Below are 21,155 nucleotides of genomic sequence, written 5' to 3'. Positions count from 1 at the left end.
GCCTTAGGTCAAAATACACAACTATAACATAGGTTACTGACTTGTTACCCAAGGTACTTTTGTATCGGGTACTCTTAACAAGCATTGTTATTGTGTGTGAATATGTTTTTTTTGTTGTGAACAATCCATCACTTGCTCAGAATTTTAATAGTAATTCTACATTTAGGTTCTAAGCACAGCATGCCCCCCAAGATATTTTCCTTATTATCCACATATACATTAAAGTCTCTCAGTAGCAGAATGTTATCCTTATAAATGACAATTCTAATAGACCAAACATGGATGTATGCATATAGCATAAAAATATTTTCTTTCTGCAGTTGAAAGTCACATTGAAAAACCTTCTCATCCACTAGAACAAACTTGGTTTAACACTGCTGGGGGCTAGTGAGCATCACCTCATCCAAACAGATTTGGCAATTCAAGAGAGGAACTTAGACCACCCTTGTTTAAGAAGTCTGATTATTAAAGAACCAAAGTTGTACTTTTCAGACAAAGCTGCATCTTTGTGTCTGGCTTCAGGAGTGGTTTCTGGTATTTCTTTTTTTTCTTTCATAGATTTTGTTTATTTAAATAAGACTATTATGAGGGTCGTTAATGGATTGTTCTTTGTCTGTCCTCCCTTGTTGAATATATATTTCCAAACAACATTGTTTTAAGGCTCAAAGTCACAGTCCTAGGAGTGTAAATATGTATTTTTTTTACACTTCTTCCTTTTTTTATATACACTAAATCCATTAATTAAAATATTTATTATTTTATGTAAACTAAATGCATTAATTAAAATAATGTTATTTTAGTGTACAAAATGTACATAACACCATAACTAGATGATTTCTTTTTAAACATTTACAACAAAGAACTTAGACTATCATATGCCTTTTACTCAAGAATGACTTCTGTCTAGCTGCTCTACCATACATGCCTGATTAATGGAGTGCTGCCGAAGTAATTGTGCTTTCTACAGGTTCTCCCATCTCAGCAGAGGACTTGAAGCTCAGTTAGAGTGACCATTTAGTTCTTGGGCACCGCCCTTACCAAGGTCCTTCTTGTCTGGTTGCTTAGTTTGAACAGCCAATTCTGGGAGTCGTGGTGGTTCCAAACTTCTTCTATTTCATACCTGTTGAGACCACCATCACAATAACATTATCATATAAATGTTAAGCATGGTTCAATTTATTTTCTGTTATTCTTAGCTTTCTACTTCATTGACATCCTTGGACAGTACTCTTCAAGACTTAAAAAAACAACTTTTGCCAGGGGGTTTGCTGTCAGATAATTGGATTCAGCAAGAAGGTACCCATTATGAAGACAGAAAGTAAGTATAAAATTATTTAGTAATTGTGGTAAGAAAAGCATTTTGTACTGTTACGTACAAATAATATATTTAAAGAGTATGTAATTTTATTGAGTAGTAGGTCCAAAATCTGGAACTCCATTGCTGGTACAATTTTTTTTTGTTTTGTTTAATAATAGATCTGTTTCTGATTTAAAGTGTTTTCTTATTTTTGTCTTTATTTTAGACAGTTTTAGACAATTAAACAGTACTTAATTTCATACAGAATAAACATATATGTCGTTATATGTTAAAGCAGACACTGATTCATACCTCAAATCCAAATGATCCTTTGGCTTTCACTTTTGTTTTTCTCAATAAGAAAGTGAATCAAAATTAAGAAGAAAAATAAAGATGGTTTCTAAACATACAAGTATAAAAGCTATGGCAGCTGTAGATTTTTGTTTCTTAACCATTAACAGAATTTTGGATGGGTACGGTAAAAGAAGTTCGGCAGAAACAAAACATGTAATTAGTTCAAATAAAGGATTCCAATTGAAGGAACAACTGATTGATTTGTTTTGTTAGTAGTATTTGAGAACACCAGGGGCCTCATGCATAACAGCATGCATAGAATTCACACTCTAACATGGCATGTGGACAAAAGTAGAAATGTGCTTCCGCACAAAAAAATCCAGATGCATTAATCTGTGTGTTCGCCAACTTACACGTTCTTCCGTTCCATAAATCCCGGTCAGCGTGAAAAGTAATGCATGTGCCTGCTGTCCCGCCCCAACTCCTCCCAGAATTATGCCTCTTTGAATATGCAAATCAATATAAATAGCCCTTAAGCTCACCTTCCAGTGTTGCGTCAGCACAGGGCAGGAACAATCCGTGAACGGAGCGCCAGAGCCTTGCTAGCGCTGCAGCACCGTGCCTTTACATGTTTAATTACTAACAATATAGATTATTTAAATGAAGTTAAAGTTTTATCTATATAATATAATCAACATATTTTGCTGCATTTCATCTTAAAAATGATATCGTCATCATATGTAAATACGTGCTTTATAAAGTGGCTCAGGTTGTGCAATATTATAACTGTATCGCAAGTTTACAGTGAGGTAATTGTACTTACAAGTGCAAACAGTTCTACAAGGAGCAGTTGATGGACTGATTGAGTGTGTTTATAGTTCTTGGGATGAAACTGTTTCTGAACCGCAAGGTCCATACAGGAAAGGCTCTGAAGCGTTTGCCGTATGAGAGCAGTTCAATAGACAGCATGGCTGAGGCAGCGTGTGCTTGATGCTGTATACCGATAATTCTCTTTCCAATCAGCTGCTATAGAGCTGTGATTCACATTCAGATACAGTGATATAAATACTCTGAGTGGTGCAGTGAGAGTAATATGGAAAAGGATGATCCACTGTGGCAACCCCTAATGGGAGCAGCTGAAAGAAGAAGAAGAAGGTGCAGTGAGAGTAACAACGCTAAAGCAGTTATGGTATTTGGAATAGTTTGACCATTCTGTGGAACATTATATAGTTACAGTTAATTACAATCAGATGCATTAAACTAATAAAAAATATGTGGTTAATTTCAGTGTATTTATAAAGCCACGTCAGGGATGTGGATCTAAAAAATAAAGGATAACCACACAGGAACAGTAGCACTGCTTTGATGCTGGGTGCCGCCAGTCTGCAAAACCGAGCAGAGAACTTGCGTATGGCATGATATGAGCTACCATGGAAATGTGCATGGCTTTATGCCAAGTTTAGGCTTTATACATTGCAATTTGAACGTGGAAATGTTCTTACACAACATTTTTGTGCGTGTGCACCGTTTATACATGAGACCCCAGGTATGCTGGTACAACTTGAGAATCAGATTGCTGACTGATGAGGAATAGTGATGAGCGAATCCCGCTAAATTCACTTAGCCTCAATTTTGTTGAAATCACAGAAATGTTCAGGAACATCGCCAAACACTGCAAAATGCAGAGAAGTCATTGGGGAGGGAGAAATTGACCTTGAGGATTGTAATGATGGAATGGTCTTCGTGTCTTTGACAATTAGGGAAACATCTGCCAGCTATTCGGAACTTATTAATGTGGCTAAACATGTGACCTGAGTTGTGCGGTAATAGTGCTACCTGCTGTACCATCATGCCTACCTGAGATAAAATTAATAAAATTAAGTATCAAAACTTCAAAATTTCTTGCAGACAGGAAGCATGCATTCACTAAGGCTTTTCACTTCTCTTGAACCAAAACATACTGATTACAGTACATTTTTTATTAAAGCAAACCTTGCAATAAAGCATAGGCCACGATGAAACAAAAATGAATATACAGCACATGCTGAGTCACTGTTCAGAATATGGTATTGTGTAGTGATCTCTATTACTATTTGCTATCAATTGCTGGTTTTATTTACAAGGACTCTTTTTTCACTTTTGTCTGTTACTTTACACTCATTCCACCCTTCCCCAGCATGCATATTTGTTTTCTTTGTGCATGCTTGATCAAATGGTTACATGTGGCATATCCCTGTAGCATTGGCTAAAAGGCAAGGATAAGGTGGCATTCCTTCACAGAGCACACTTGCACAAGTATCTGTACTTCATCTCAATGGGACAATTTAGAGTAACCTAACCAAAGGGCTTTTGTTATACCATTAGGAAATTGAGGAAAGAGAACATTCAAAAAATGAGTGGGATTTGAACCCAGTCCTCTGAAATTTTAATGAGACAAACCAAGTCACTTTATTTATTTAATAAACATATTCTTTATTATTTGTTATGAAACATCCATGACAGTCTTAATCAGTTTAAGGACAGAAGCCTGCACACCTAATACTGTAACATACAGTTAGGTCCATAAATATTTGGACAGAAACAACTTTTTTTTCTAATTTTGGCTCTGTACATTACCACAATGAATTTTAAATGAAACAACTCAGATGCAGTTGAAGTGCAGACTTTCAGCTTTACTTCAGTGGGTTGAACAAAAAGATTGCATTAAAATGTGAGGCAACTAAAGCATTTTTTAACACAATCCCTTTATTTCTGGAGCTCAAAAGTAATTGGGCAAATTAAATAACTGAAAATAAAATGTTTATTTCTAATACTTGGTTGAAAACCGTTTGCTGGCAATGACAGCCTGAAGTCTTGAACTCATGGACATAACCAGATGCTGGGTTTCCTCCTTTTAATGCTCTGCCAGGCCTTTACTGCAGTGGCTTTCAGTTGCTGTTTATTTGTGGGCCTTTCTGTCCAAAGTTTAGTCTTCAATAAGTGAAAGGCATGCTGAATTGAATTAAGATCAGGTGACCGACTTGGCCATTCAAGAATTTTCCACTTCTTTGCTTTAATGGGTTGCTTTGGCTGTATGTTTTGGGTCATTGTCCATCTGTATCATGAAACGCCGCCCAATCAATATGACTGAATTTAGCTGGATTTGAGCAGACAGTATGTCTCGGAACACCTCAGAATTCATTCGACTGCTTCTGTCTTGTGTCACATCATCAATAAACACTAGTGTCCCAGTGCCACTGGCAGCCATCACACTGCCTCCACCATGTTTTACAGATGATGTGGTATGCTTTGGATAATGAGCTGTTTCAGGCCTTCTCAATACTTTTTTCTTGCCATCATTCTGGTAGAGGTTGATCTTGGTTTCATCTGTCCAAAGAATGTTTTTCCAGAACTGTGCTGGCTTTTTAAGATGTTCTTTAGCAAAGTCCAATCTAGCCTTTCTATTTTTGAGGCTTATGAGTGACTTGCAACTTGCAGTGCACCCTCTGTATTTACTTTCATGCAGTCTTCTCTTTATGGTAAACTTGGATATTGATACACCTACCCCCTGGAGAGTGTTGTTCACTTGGTTGGCTGTTGTGAAGGGGTTTCTCCTCACCATGGAAATGATTCTGCAATCATCCAATAGTTTATGCCTACATTTTGTAACATTTATTATTAAAATATGAAAAAGTTTCTGTTTTAACAATGTTTTTACACAGATTACTGTAGAAACGGAACACACATGAAATGCATGTGTTCCGAATAACGATCTATTATTTCCACTCTAAAGCTCCAGCAGTTGAGTCACTCCCAGATAATCAAACAAGGCATGAGCTGGGAAAACTTAGTGAATGTTCTGCGACGGTGGGGGGGGATGGAATAGCCGGCTGCTTGCTGCTCCTCTTAATCGGCACATTTAGATGACAAAAGATGGTGGTGGAGAGGTGAGAACGGTTTTAAGGTAGGCCGGATCTACGAGTTTTTTCCGTAGACTCTGGTAATTCTAGTGTTAAGAAACTACACTGTGTGCACAATTATTAGGCAAGTGAGTATTTTGACCATATCATCATTTTTAATGCGTATATATTCCAACTCCAAGCTGTATTAACTTGAATGCTTATTGGATTTAAGCACGTCAGGTAATGTGTATTTGTGTAATGAGGGAGGGTGTGGCCTAAGGAGATCAACACCCTATATCAAGGTGTGCAGAATTATTAGGCAGCTAGTTTTCCTCAGGCAAAATGGGCCAAAAGAGATTTAACTGACTCTGAAAAGTCAAAAATTGTAAAAAGTCTTTCAGAGGGATGCAGCACTTTTGGAATTGCTAAGATATTGGTGTGTGATCACAGAACCATCAAACATTTTGTTGCAAATAGTCAACAGGGTCGCAAGAAACGTGTTGAGAACAAAAGATGCAAATTAGCTGCCAAAGATTTGAGAAGAATCAAACGTGAAGCTACCAGGAACCCATTATCCTCCAGTACTTTCATATTCCAGAGCTGCAACCTACCTGGAGTGCCCAGAAGTACAAGGTGTTCAGTGCTCAAAGACATGGCCAAGGTAAGGAGGGCTGAAACCCAACCACCACTGAACAAGAAACATAAGTTGAAACGTCAAAACTGGGCCAAGAAATATCTGAAGACAGATTTTTTTCAAAGGTTTTATGGACCGATGAGATGAGAGTGACTCTTGATGGACCAGATGGATGGACCTGTGGATCAGTAATGGGCACAGAGCTCCACTCCAACGTGGAGGTGGGGTACTGGTATGAGCTGGTATTTTTAAAGATGAGCTAGTTGGACCTTTTTGCATTGAAGATGAACTCAAAATCAACTCCCAAACCTACTGCCAGTTTTTCGAAGACACTTTCTTCAAACAGTGATACAGGAAAAAGACCATGATTTTTATGCAGGCCAATGCTCCATCACTTGCATCGAAGTTCTCCACTGCGTGGCCAGCCAGTAAAGGCCTTAAAGATGAAGGAATAATGACATGGCCCCCCTTCCTCATCTGACCTAAACCCTATCGAGAACTTGTGGGCATTTCTTAAACGCTAGATTTACAGGGGAGAAAAACAATACACCTCTCTGAAGAGTGTCTGGGAGGCTGTAGTCACTGCTCCACAAAAGCTGATCGTCAACAGATCAAGAAACTGACAGACTCCATGAATGGAAAGGCTTATGACTGTTATTGGAAAGAAGGGTGGCTATATTGGTCATTCATTGATTGATTTATTTTTTTTGAAATGTAAGAGATGTTTATTTGTAAATTTTGAGGTGTTTGTTTATTATTCTCACTATAACAGATGAAAATAAACAAGTGAGATGGGAAAATATTCATTTTTCCTTTAGTTGCATAATAAATCTGCACACTAATAGTTGCCTAATAATTGCGCACATATGTATTCCCCTGATGATGTTCACACTCACATTTCCGTTGTGAAACATTCAGGTTTCAGGTTTATTAACATTTTGGATTGACTGATAGCACTGTGTTTGTTCCATATTAAAATTAATCCTCAAAAATACAACTTGCCTAATAATTCTGCACTCCCTGTATATCTTACTCCAGGGCTACATAGTTATATCTTGGAGAACTGCAGTGGCTTCAGGTTTCCATTTTAACCAATTTCTTAATTAAGATCCATTTATCTACTACTAAAACAATATTTTTGGACTTAATTTTAGTTAATGCGCCTGTTATAATTCAGAATGCTTATTTGTCTATTTTAGTTGTAAATGGCTGCATTTAGCTTTTAATTGTTGCCTGTTCTCTTAACCAGATCTTCCATTAACCCTTTATGCACTGAGGGGTTTTTGTCATTATTTTACCTAAATTATATTTCCAAAAATAAACCACTGTTACTCTGCTTATGTAATAAAAGAGCAGCAAATGGCCGAGGAGTAATGAGTACAACACTTCAGATATCAACTAAATAAAACACAAAAAATTGGTGGTTTATTTCTCTGCAAAAACTAAATTTTACAGTACCTAAGAAAGAAAGTTTATGGTGCACAACCCTGAAATATATTTTCTTTTGTGCCCCAGTCTATTAGCTATCATTGATAGTTTAGATGTCATGTCCCATAGCATCACAATGCTGTACTGTTTGGCACAATATATGCTCCCTTTTAAAACTGATCGTGTCCCTTTTTGGAAACCTTTAGTCTGTTGCATCTTAACAATTTCTTAAAGCAAATATTGCAGTAGAAGTGGTGTTTTGTCTTGGTAGAGTAATATTTTACTCTGCTGTCCTCTTTTGTATTATTCATTTGTAGCCTTTGTCAGAATGCCTTAAATCTCCCAGACTTACCACTGTTTATAAGGTACTGTACCAAATAATATCTCCCCACCTTCCCTTCTCCATGTATAACCACAGGCAATTAGGTGTAGTAAAAGACAAGCAGGAGTTAAGTTACAATTTAAATGTATTATTGATAATATTCATAAATATTAACAATATGCAAAGTACATTTGAATATTGGCAACCATACAACCTGATTAATGGTGATGTGTAGTTTCAGGCAGCACACAGACTTGTTAGTTACTTAAATTGTATCTAGTTAAGGCATCATTTTGTGGTCCGCTTTCTTCAGAACAGGCTGCAAGCCTGTCTCAATATGGCTGCTGAGCTGTCCTCTTCATTGTGTTGTCCTTTTCAGTTCATGGTGTGAGATGATCTTTCATCAGTTTGATAGGAGAGAGTAAGATAAAGCATGCAAATTTATAGGTTTTCTGTCCAACCCCTAGAGCCAATAGGACATTATGGTACTTAAAGGCTTCTGATACAAGCCAGTTCCAAACAGCCATACTTCAGACCAATGGGGGGATAGAGCACCTTCACACCTACCCCTGTGAAGGTTGCCAGTTAGGCAGCCTGGCTTTCCTGTGGGGACTGAATGAGAGACTTCAGAAGAGAAATATTAGCCAAACTTGTTTGAGGCACTTCCCCCAACCCTGTTTCGTAAAATTCAAAGAGACCTAAACCATTGCTGTTATTATCAATAATGTAAAACTAATATTGCATTGCTTTGCCTAAGTTACAAATAAAGACATACAAGATATTTACGAAGTTGTATGCAAAATTTCACATCACAATAAGTGTGTTCTTTAAAAACAATATTTAGAATCTATCGAGTTCCAACATCCTGAATCTTTTAAATGAGGTCCGTGAGACAAGTGTTTAATGACTTTGTACCATAATTCAGGATAGGTTTCTCTGTTTGGAATTTCAGCACAGAGAAAACGATCGACATCATCAGCAGTTAATAAATTTTTTTGCAAAGTAACCAATAAATGCATGTGAGGTAAACCCCGTTTTTGAAATTCTCTGACTTAAAACTTCAAAACCTTACAATATTTTCATACTTCAGACATATGACCTTTGTCCATATATTCGATTTCTAGTCGCCTTTTCGTTATTTCTGCGAGTAATAATTTCTCTTTGTTTGCGCTAATGCGATGTTTACTTTCTTTGTTTTGAAACTCTTTTTTTCTGCTTTCAAATTCTGTATCTTGTTCTGCATGTGTTTCGTGCCTACGTTTTTGTTTTTTGAGTCTTTTTGAATTCCACTGTTTTCATTATAAGTGCCTTGAGCATGGGAAAGACGCTATATAAATAAAATGTATTATTATTATCTATAACCTGCTCTGCATGTGTTTGGCCCACTTGTTTTTTAACCTCTTTATGACGTTTTTACTTTGTTTTCTACTCTTTGTCTTTTATTTCTGACCTCGCTTTGTCCTGCTATTTTTTCAATTACACCTGGTCCGTGATGATTATTTTCCCTTTTTTCGAGTAATAATTAACTTTTGTTTGTGCTAATGTGATCTTTACTATCTTTTTTTGATACTATAGCGACCTCCGCGCCCGGCTCGAAAATAGAAGAAGTAAAAAAAAAACAAACTGACAGACGTAGTCTCACAAAAGTTTTACTTGAACAATCAAGAAAAAAAATGCTGACTTTGTAACCCCAAACACAACCTTCTAGCACAGGCATGTCAAACACGCGGCCCTCAAAAGAAATATGTGTGGCCCAGCCCGCATGATAGATCCTAGTTAGCACTAAACTTGTACAAAATGATTACTATCGTTTGTGATTGAATCATTCTGCATCTTTGGCGTTACTTATTGACTTTTCTTTCTTCCGCCTTCTGACAAAAGCGCATTTTCCCATGGCATTACGGTACTGGAAACGTCGTCTGCTAGTATAGTTGCAGCTGCGGTGTCAGCTCCTCGATATTCTTGTGATGACACTGCCCCCCCTTGACCAAAGTTAATTTAGCCGCAGTGTCACAACTGAAGTGCTAGGCTGCAGCAGCCTGATGGGCTACACTACTGGCTTGGCTGCTGAGACTGGCCACTGGGCAGAACTGACCATCACGAGTAGTAATAGCTTGCATATTTTCATGTAATGGAGCGGGAGTTCGTCAGGCGGATCGGTGCGGCGTACGCAGTGGTGAAAACGGAGCTGAGCCATTAGGCAAAGCTCTCAATTTCCCGGTTGATCTACGTTCCTACCCTCACCTATGGTCATGAGCTGTGGGAAGTGACCAAAAGAACGAGATCGCGAATACAAGTGGGTGAAATGAGTTTCCTCCACAGAGTGTCTGGGCTTTCCCTTTGTAAAGGACACATGATGCTTCAGCAGGGCTTGAATCACAGCGTTTGCATGATTTTTATTTTGACAAGTTATTAGGTGTCTTTAGTTTGCATAATTAATTGTGCAGTTTTGCCGGGAATAGGAAAGGAAAATGGCGACATATGGGGTTAACAATCATGCACCTCGCTGAAAAGTGAACAAGGTATTAATTTCTCTGTGTTATATGTAAAACAAAGGTTACAAATGTTTATGTTAAGTTATATACATGCTTTTTATTTTGTACTTTGCCTTTTATAGCTCTTACGGTGTGTTTATGGAACAAGGTCACGGAAACGATAATAAAATTCATTGACCATCACTCTGCTGGGGTCTCTAAACCCTTAAAGATAGGGTGATAAGCTCAGTCATCCGAGAGAAACTGCTCCTCTGCCTCCTGGACGCCTCCCTGGTTAGGGGAAGACCCAGGACACGCTGGAGGGACTATGTCTCTCGGCTGCTCTGGGAACGCCTCGGGATTTCCCCGGGAGACCTAGTAGAAGTGGCTGGGGAGAGGGAAGTCTGGGCATCTCTGCTCAAGCTGTTGCCCCCACAACCCGATCTTGGATACGCGGAAGAGGATGGATCTTTTTTTGCTCTAGTTTTATGTAATTTTGTGCTAGTATTGTAACGAACAGTTAGTGCAGATTACAGCTGAAGATCTGAAGTGGATGTGAGAAGTTGGTGAGTTGCTTTTTAACAATTTTTTGTGATTTTGGGCTTTTTGCATATCGGTTTATTTTACAATATAATCTTTGAAGTAAACTTAGTAAAGTAAAATTAGATTTTTGGAGGATTTGCTTTCCAACTTGAATTACTGAGTAATGAATTCAGTGAGCATTTTCGTGATTTCCGTTCACATGAACAGGACTTTGCGCTGTTTACGTCACCATACTTTTACAACGTTGAGAATGCACCTGAGAACATCCAAATGGAATTGATTGAACTGCAGTCAGATTCTATTCTGAAGGCAAAATATAATGAAGTTGGTGTGCCAGGCTTGTATGCTTACATGCCACCCTCGTATGTGCAGATCCATAAGTTGGCATCGAGAGTACTGTCTATGTTCAGAAGGTTTACCTTTTTGGCAATTGTTTTCGTTAATGAAAGCTACCAAAACCCCATATCGCTCAAGACTTACTGTTGAGCACCTTTCTTCCCTCATAAAAGTTGCAGCTGCATGAGATTTCAAGCCTGATATTGACGAACTGTTTTACTAACAAGAGATGCCAAGTGTCGGGACAAAAGAAATAAGTCTCAGACTGTAAGACTCCTATATAAGGATCTAGCCTAGAGGCTAAAACTCTAATTGTACACTGTTGTTCGGAGATTGTATGGAAATAAATTGCTTTTCTTTAAACTTTGTGTTATTTTTTTTTAAGTTTTCAGTATTAGAAAGAAAGCTACAGTAACTTTGTATAATAGTACAGTGAAAATTGTTTAACACGAAACCGAGGGGACTGAAATATTTTTTCATGTTAAAAGCATTTCGTGTTAAAGGATATTACAAAAAAGAAAGTTTATTAGAGTACATTTTATTTACATAGATATGCATATATGCATGTATTTAATAAAAATCAATGAAACAAAAACATTCACAAGAACTTAATGAAATTTAATACAAACTTTTCAAGTAAAGCCGTCTCTTAATCCTCGTGCTTGGCCGTTCTCATCCGTTTTCGCTCTGGCTCAAACCTACTCGGTTCAAACATTTCCGTAATTTGCTCTTTTTTTTAATTATTGTTGATAATGTAGAGTTAGCAATATCAAAATCTTTACAGATTTCCGCTGTCTTCTGTTTTTGATCAACAGCCTTAAGAAGCTCCATCTTCATTTTAAGCGAAATAGCAGTTTGCTTTCCCCCTGAGCTCTTTGCCATTATGCTCATAAAAAAATTCTTCTAAAGTAGAAAAAAAAACGCGAACCAACTCACTGATTTTTACTCACACTGCAATGTACTCGTCACCGAATTCCAAAGCCAACTGATGAGAGATAAGATGTTTTTGTGTGGCGTTTGTAAGGGTGGAGGGTGAAAGTAGCTTAGATAAACAAAATTGGCTTGTGTCACAGGCTATTCCGACAGTATTTCAAAGCCAAGTTAGCCTCCTTTCTAAGAAACATGTGAAACCACCTCTCTTTCATTTCAAACCCCTCTTAAATCTCGCCTGCGCGGCTGGTGTTTTCCGTATTTTGTTCATTCCCAGAAGGGAAATCTTTTCGTGTTAAGCGATTTTCGTTTCGTGTTAAGAGAAAAAAAACGCATGAAAGTACATAGTAGTTTTTCGGGACCGTTGTATTATTTTGCGTTAACTGATATTTCGTCTTAAGCTTTTTTGCGTTAAACGTATTTCACTGTATTTGTTACAGTGCGGCCCGCTGACGCACATATAGCAGTCAAAGCGGGCCACCAATGGTAGTGAGTTTGACATGCCTGTTCTGGCACCCTCTCCAACTCCTTCTCCCGTCCCGTGACCCCCCCCCTTACCGCATCAATCAATACCCCGCTGTCAGTCTTCCGTGCTGTACTCCGCCCTCCTTCAATCGAACCTTAATTCTGAGTCCGATTGGACATGCTTTTTTTTCATTTCCACTTGTTCCGGGCTGATTATTACTTTCCTTATTTTCTGACTTTGCATCTTGATTATTCGTTTTTGCATTTTTTTCTCTCCAACACTTTTGAGTCTCTTTACTCCGCACTGCTCTTTCTTCTTCGCTTAGTCGTCGACGTTTTATCTATAATGTATTGTCCTTATATGCTTTATATGCGCTGAGAGCCCTGGATCTGTGTGTGCTCAAAGCCTTTACACGATTGAGTGTTTTGCTTCCCGTGGTCTTATTTGATATTGGTTGTAAGTAGGGCATGTCATGCAAGAATCTCACGTTCTACGTCCCCGCAAGACGGTCCTGTGTCAGTCTCTTGGCACAAAGTCTCATGTTTAAGGTCTCTATCATCTTGTGGGTCTTTTAAGTGTCTTCCGTGATCTTCACATGATGATCATGTCTCATTTACCTAGTCTTTCTCTCCCAGGATATTTTTTATAATATATATATATATATATATATATATATATATTTGTTTTGTATAAATATTTATGTATATATGTATGTATTTATGTATGTATGTATGTATGTGTATTCAGGCTCCACCCCCTGCTCGCTTTGCTCGCCCACTTCCGGGTTTGGCTTATCAGATATACAATTTAAAGATTGTTATTTTCATGGGAATTGTTACATATGCATTATTTTCACTTTTAGTTTAAAACTTTTGTAAAAACAATATTTGGAATTAACTTTTCTTCAAGATCACATTCAATTTTGATTCCGTGTTTGGACTTACATCATGACAATGCAACGTTTATCTACCTGTGAGTGAATATCATTTCTTCCTCTCTAATAAATAAAATGACTTTCTCGAATGTTTGTCCATGCTCTTTCTTCTTCGCTTTGTCATTGACGTGTCATCTAGAACGTATAAAATTATTGTCCTGATAAAATTTATAAGAGCTGAGAGTATAGGAAGTGTGTCTGACAAAAGCATTTTTTTCTTGTATTTCACATCTGGAATAATCTAAGTACATACATACATACATACATTTATTTTCATACCAGTTTCTTCCAGGGCTGTGTTATGACGGTAGAGACAGTGCCTTTCCTAGTAGCCATAAGTGCAGAATTAATCAAACAGACACTTACACCTAAACCAGTGTTTCTCAGCCATGTTTGAGCCATGGGTGGCAGTCACTGACTGGGTTGTAAGTACAGGAGACTTGTTCACAGTATAATCTGCCTCACCTTGGCCACTGGCACTGCCTCCAAAGGGATCAACAGGAATGTGAGAGATTTTTTTTTTTTTTTCCTGTTTCTACTTGTGCTCACTTCGTAATCCCACCTGATCCCTAAGGCAGTACTTTGATTTTATTTCCTGTTTGTAAAGCTGGATAAAATATATTGTATACTGCAGTCAAACCCTTTGAAATGTGTGTCTGGGAGGGTGGGGGTTATTATTCTGTGAACACGCTGCTAGATGAAATGCCTTATTTTGGCTCTTATATGCTCACAATACCGCAATGTGAGTTGCGTGAAACACTGGCATTGAAGGCTGGTCCTCACAAGAAATTTTGAGGCACAAGTACAAAGTAACAGTACTGACAGTTGCACCAAGAAACACTGCCTGTACTCTAAGTTGAAAATGAAAAAGCAATCCTCAGTAAACTAACACAGGGAGAACATGTACCAGACAGCCTCTGGGTTTGGTAATTGAATCCATAATACTTGAACTGTAAAACTGCATGCTGCAACACTTCAAAGTCATACTAAAAGCAGTACTTACAAATCAAGCATAACATCAAACACTTTATCAACAGAGTCAAAACTATGATCTGAATCAAACTTTGTGCGTATTGATGATTAAAGATGAGCTGTTGCAGGAGCCATTTATTTACTATCTTTTATGCACCGCTGTGACATGTAATGTGAATGGACAATTATAGACATAATCGCAATGAGCCTTTTACTCTATGTGGCTTGACATAGGTGAGATCTTTGATAAAAGCAGATTTACTCAGTTATGAGGTGCTGCTTGCCTTGGGGTTTATGCGTGTAAATCTCATAGGAAAGAGAGCAGTGTAGGAAAGTTTGATTTATTGTGCCTACACAGAGAGGCAGCAATAAATATAGGAAATGGAAAGAAAGATGCATGACACAGACAGACAAAAATATAACACAGAGAAGCTGGCTGTTTATTTGGTCTTTAGAGTTCTAATTTATCTTAGCACAGATAGGTCTTTAGAGGTGATGTCACATGTTGTGTAGAGTTGTTGAGTGTAGGATTTTCCTTGTTTTCATTCTTTCACATTGCTGCATGATACTTTGTTTTTGGGGTGCAGTACTTCTTTCCGTTAAACCATTGGCAACTTTATAGGCAAAAAGCATTATTCTTTCTGGCAAAAAAGTTTAGATGCTAAAGTTCCCTTTTGAAATAATGGCTGCTTGTCAGCCTTTTCAGCCCACTGAACATAGTTTGGCTTGGTGGAGAGATTGTCAGTTTCAGATCCACAAAAGAGAAGGAGGTTGTCAGTTCTCAGCATCCCAATCTGAGAACAGCTCATCAGCTTTTAGTTTCAAAGATAAGATTCAAAAGGTCATTTTGCAAACTGAAAGCACAGTTTTCCTCAGGGACTGAGTGAAATTGAAATTGTTGAGGCAGGTATCAATTACAGTGTATAGTATCAATGTGCTTTAACAATATGACAGCATTTTCAAAAGCAGTGAACTGGCATGAAGCAATGAATGATTTTTATTATGGAATATTCAACTCTAACAAGGTTAAAGTATTTATAGAACATTTAGATTACCCCCAAGCTCAAGCCAAATCTATCGTATTTGTTGCTTTTTGTATAACTTTCCTATGTGAACATGGAGCTTCACATACTACCTTTTAATGTCTGCAATAGGGATTCGTATTATATAGCTACTGACTATAAATAGCTAATAATATTAATGTGTTTCAAATAATATTACTTGATACTGACCTTGAGCTTAGTTTATTTCTTTTGTTAGAAGTAGCCTTGTTCCTAAGTAAGCCTGATGAATTTTCTCTTCATCTGCAGCCCTGAAAGAATGAAAGTAATACTGGATTCCATCACAGCGATTTATCAGCAATTTAAGAAAGATAAAGCTGAGCGACGTAAGTATTCTTTTGTTTTGTTCGATTGTCTTTTCATTGCTAACAGGTCCAGCATTAGCCACCTAGATGCAAGGTTGTTTAAAATTATGAAAGTATGCTATTATGTTGTGGTAAAAACTAAAACAATATTGATATTTATTAATCTTATATCTTCACATAAATTAGGTCAAGACAAAATTGTAACTTATTTTTTAAAAAAAAAAAAAAAAAAAAAAAACCTTTTGGTTTCTGTTCTGCAGGTTCTTTCAAAATTTTATTTAAGTTTAAGATTTTTGACCTTAGACATAATTTGATTTATTTAATTAACTGAATCTTGTTTCCTTTGATGCTACTGTGACTGCTATAATCAAAAATAAGTATAGAGCAATACAAAAATAATTTTAAAAGCAAGGATTTTCAAAAGTTATACAATGAACAAAGAAGGAAAAATTGTCTTTAGTACTTTTGATCTTTGACAATCAAATGCCCTTCTAAGATTTTGAATTTTACAGATCTGACAAGTTAGTTTCTCTGAACGAGTCTAGCATCTCTAAGCACAATTTCAAAATCAGAAGTATGTTTTCGTAATTCCTGCTTTGGAGTTATCAAGGTTTTTGGCTAAGCCTTATAATCATCAAGCAAGCAGGTACTCCTTACAAGTAGTCCCGGCACTAAAAATGAAAAACATTTAAATCTGTTCTAGGCTACAATATAATGTTACGGTATATATTAACTATTTTGAAATTTTAATAACACTTTATTGTTAATATATACTAGGCTTAAAGTAAGAAACATAACTGTATTTATCCAAATTAGTATTTTTTTAAATGTTTATTATTTCTCTGTAAAAATAAAAATGATGAATGTATTTTTATAAGCAGCTTTTAGGTTGGTTGCCCAACCCAACAACATTTCAGTTTTGATTCTAATGTGTTCTTTGAAACCTGGGGGTACTATCTATGTTTTCCCCAAGGTTTCAGGCCTTCATTCATGTTTTATCTAAAGTATATCACAATACTCTGTAACATTTACTGACTTAATGGCCAGTATTTTAGTTTACTCCGTCCTTCATTTTCTGATTCTGTTCCTCCACTTTCACAGGCTTAGGCATCCTTAGAATTGAGACACATTCTTTAGTATTTTTCATTTTTTTATTCATACTTCATCATGCGTCTATCTCTCAACTTGTCTTCCATGACAGTGTCCCCACCATGTCTTCCAGTTCTTTTAATCCAAATGCTTAAATAACCTATTCATTTCTTTTCTCACTGTCAAAATATTGGATTTCTGGGAGTTCATATGTTTTCTTTGTTTGTAGTATCGGGGTAATTTGTATCTGTTATCATATTCTGGCATTTGCACGTTAATGGTGTCACACTTAGACAATATTTTAGTGATAACGGCAGGAAAACAGCAATTAACAAGTGAAATGAGACAGAGCATTACTACCTTTACAAAGTGTATGCCTTTCATTTGGAGAAATTGCAAAAAAAATCGAAGTATCAGTGAGTACAGCGTCCTACACAATTAAAAAGCAATTGGAAACAGGAAGAAACTCAGATAGGAAAAGATCTGGCAGACCCAAAGTTACAACCCAATCAGAAGACAAGTTTCTGAGGTTCACTAGCTTGTGTGATAGGCACCTCACAGCACAATAGCTTCATGCACAGCTTCAGTGATCGAAAAAATCAGGCCTCAGTTTCTCCTGTGAAGAGGAGACTGTGCTGCAGGTTTTTCAGGGCGAGTAGCAGTAAGAAAGCCATTTCTTAAAAGACAAAATAGGGCCTTGAAATACCGACTCTGGAATACTTCAGACAGGACAAGGTCTCCTCTTCACAGGGACTTTCCATACATTTTTGTACAAATAATGAATTTTTAATGTAAGAGAATAATATGTATTGTAGTCTCAAATCGTTTTTTTAAATTAACTTGTTTTTTTTTTTTATAGGTCTGCCTTATAACGAAGAACAGATTCATAAATTTGACAAGTAGGTTTTAAGGTTTAATGTTTCAACGCACTGGATTTTTTTTTAAGGTTTCAACTTGTGAATTAAATGTTATGTCTCTTTCTTCTGTAGGCAGAAACTTCTGTTGCATTCAACGAAAGCAAGGACCTTATTTAATGATGAATGCATCCAGAAATATCAGGTTTTCCTCTCAAAGACAGATGACTGGATGAGGTTAGTTGTATGTTTTGGCTTGGATTCCTTAAACACTACTAATGCTATCCACCAATGTTCTGAATTTGCAATCCTCAGTTCAGCACTGTCATAAAGGACTGTGGAGAATACAGAAGTTTATTTTCTCTAGGAATGCTGTTAACAAATCTTTTATTTTCGTCTCTGTTGTCAGTTGGAATTATGTCAGTTCTTATGTTAAGTGGACTTTATGCTGACATGATTTACTTAAGTTTACATACTGATGCACATATGTATATTTTCAAATGTTGTATGGTTTAATATTTTACTGTTCCCATATTATGGTTGTTCATTGGACAAGATCAAAGGTTTTGTACTCAGCCAAGTTCTGTACAAGAATGAATTGATTTAAGTGGAATTAAACAGGCAGATCCTATCTTGGCAGCATCAAACACCAGTCAGGAACACATTAGTGCCTCCAATCTGTCTATCATGATCATCTCTCAAACACTGGAGAGAAGAAGAGTATTTGGAGAGCACATGTTAACCCTGAGAAAATGTACAAAATTCACACAGATGATATAATACTTTATTGATTAAATGGCAGCAGATGATGAATATTTTGAAATTACTAGGGGGCTCCACCCCTGCTTGCTTCGCTTGCCAACCCCCAAGCGGGCACCACTGCGCAGATCTGCCACTCACGTACGGGGAAGCAGGTGTACAATTTAAACAGATTGTTATTTTTATGGGAGTTGTTACATATGCATAATAGAGCTAATTATTTTACATTACAGCAAGTAATTAAGCATGGTAAGAAATAGTACAACGTAATAAATTGATAGAAAATTATATTTCATGTTACGTTAGAAGAATTCATTGTGTTATATGTTTTCATTTTGTTTGGCTTTGAAATTAACCTGCAAATACTTTTTAAACTTACACTTTTACTGCAAAACTTCAGTTAAAACAATATTTGGAATTGACTTTTCTACAAGATCGCTTTGAATTTTGATTCCGTGTTTGGACTTACATCGTGACAACACAATGTATAACTGCCCATGAGTGAATATCGTTTCTTCCTCACTAATAAATAAACCAACTTTTTTGAATGTTTGTCCCTGTGATTTGTTAATTGTCATAGCAAAAGCTATTCTCACAAGACACTTTAAACGTTTTAATATGAATGGCATATCAAGATCTCCTTTTATGTAATGTTATTCATGGAATATGAACTACATTACCTTTCTTGTTGCCTGTTAAAATTTTACATGTCAGAATTGTTTGGCCAATTTTGAATACAACTAATCTTGTCCTATTGTATAGCCCATCAATCAGACATAAATTACACAATAACATTACGATACATCATTCTATAGTAATTTGGCTGGTGGAAGTGTTAACGGTTGTAGAAATTGTACTGGATATTGTAAGTTGATGTTTTCATTTTCCGCACCGTCACAACCACCTGTTAATGCATGGTCTATTGCTACGTATTTAACAAATTTACCATGTAATCAATGAACAATTTTCGTGTTTATTCATTTGACTTCATCGTTTCTTGGTGCTAGGATTGCCCGTGTACTCATTTCTTCTGTTGATAACCCTTCAGGATGAAATTCTTTTATAAGATTTGGACATAATAAGTCTTCTTTTACTGGGAACAATGTGAGGAAAATGTAAAACTTAAGAGCTGAGAGTGCAGGAACTGTGTCTGACAAAAGCATTCACACAAATGGGAGGTGAGAGGACTGTGGGCATGGTTGAAAATGGTTGAGAGGAAGGCAGGACTTGGAAAAAATCTCTTGGAAATAGTCTTGTCTCTTGGGATTTGAAAAAATTTCTTGACAATAGTCTTGTCTCAAGATTTTATTTTATAATAGATTAAGTAGTCTGTCCTTATTCAGCATCAATAAGGGTGAGATAATGGACGGACGGACGGACAGACAGATAGATATTTTATTAATCCTAAGGGGAAATTCACATACTCCAGCAGCAGCATACTGATAAAAATAAACAATATTAAATTAAAAAGTGATAAAAATGCAGGTAAAACAGACAATAACTTTGTATAATGTTAATGTCCTCCCCCATGTGGTGGAATTGAAGAGTCACATATAGTGTGGTAGGAACGATCTCCTCAGTCTGTCAGTGGAGTAGGACAGTGACAGCAGTCTGTCGCTGAAGCTGCTCCTCTGTCTGGAGATGATACTGTTTCTGGAGATGATACTGGTACATACAGCATTTGTGCTATTTGATACAACCTTTCTTGCTGGTGTTGCCAAGTTGAGTCTCCTAGAATTATACAAAAGCTGTCCATATATCAAAATTAACAGATATTGTAGCCAAGGCTTACTCCACTTTAATGGCTACATTTTATGCATTACATACTAAAATATGTTACATCTTTTTGAACTTGATTCTACTATCCTACACCGCTTCAGAGAATGACTGGGATTTTTTTAACTTTGACAGTAATTTTTCAGATCCAGCTGAATAAAGGATCTCACAGAGAAGTTGAATGTAGGTGTGCAGTACCAAATATAACAGATTATAATATATTACTACAATGAAGGACAATATAAATCTGTTGAATAAAAAAATGTAAATCAGTGCTGAATAATCAATGCTCTCATGCTATATGGAAATATTCACTGCATAAGAACTGTGAACAAAAGGGATAAAAAGCCCATAACTGTTTGGTTAACAACCAAGCAATATGACGCTTACATTATCCAAATGGCATGGTGTTTAGGTGTGCAATCACAGAAGTGGTGCATAAGTTAAAAGTTATATAAAGTTTCCATCATGGAGTAGGAGTATTGGTTTAGCTGTCAGTTTCAATATATTAGTGAGTCGCCATATAAACACAACAGAATTTTAAATTGTTCAAGGCAAATCATAGTTTTAGCTTGCACTTTTCAGAGCTTTAGTTTCCTTACACAAAATCTAAAAAACGATTATCTTCAACTTTATTTTTCATTTAGCATCATAAGGCAGATTATATGTGTTGAATTATTTTTTATTCTTTCAGTGTTGCATACAATAGTTATTTGCATGGCAGAAAATCCACAACTGTACTCTTGGGAAATAGGGCATATAAAATATTGTAGCATTCTGTATTAACTTAAAACTACTGT

General features: G+C 36.6%; 1 protein-coding gene across 2 annotated transcripts in view; it reads left to right on the top strand.

The window, feature by feature from the left end:
* The window catches only part of tbk1 (TANK-binding kinase 1), a 242,608-nt gene that overhangs the window by 207,020 nt on the left and 14,433 nt on the right, over positions 1-21,155 (top strand). For both annotated transcript variants that reach the window (XM_039769963.1, XM_039769962.1), the window contains 4 exons: positions 1,197-1,318; positions 15,822-15,898; positions 17,826-17,865; positions 17,956-18,057. In XM_039769963.1, coding sequence (XP_039625897.1) covers positions 1,197-1,318; positions 15,822-15,898; positions 17,826-17,865; positions 17,956-18,057 — 341 coding nt within the window. The remainder of the gene's footprint in view (positions 1-1,196; positions 1,319-15,821; positions 15,899-17,825; positions 17,866-17,955; positions 18,058-21,155) is intronic.

Source organism: Polypterus senegalus, chromosome 11 (genome assembly GCF_016835505.1).
Source record: "Polypterus senegalus isolate Bchr_013 chromosome 11, ASM1683550v1, whole genome shotgun sequence".
Classification (NCBI taxonomy): domain Eukaryota; kingdom Metazoa; phylum Chordata; class Cladistia; order Polypteriformes; family Polypteridae; genus Polypterus; species Polypterus senegalus.
The sequence above is the reverse complement of the archived record's forward strand: the minus strand, read 5'-3'. Positions and strand labels throughout refer to the sequence as shown.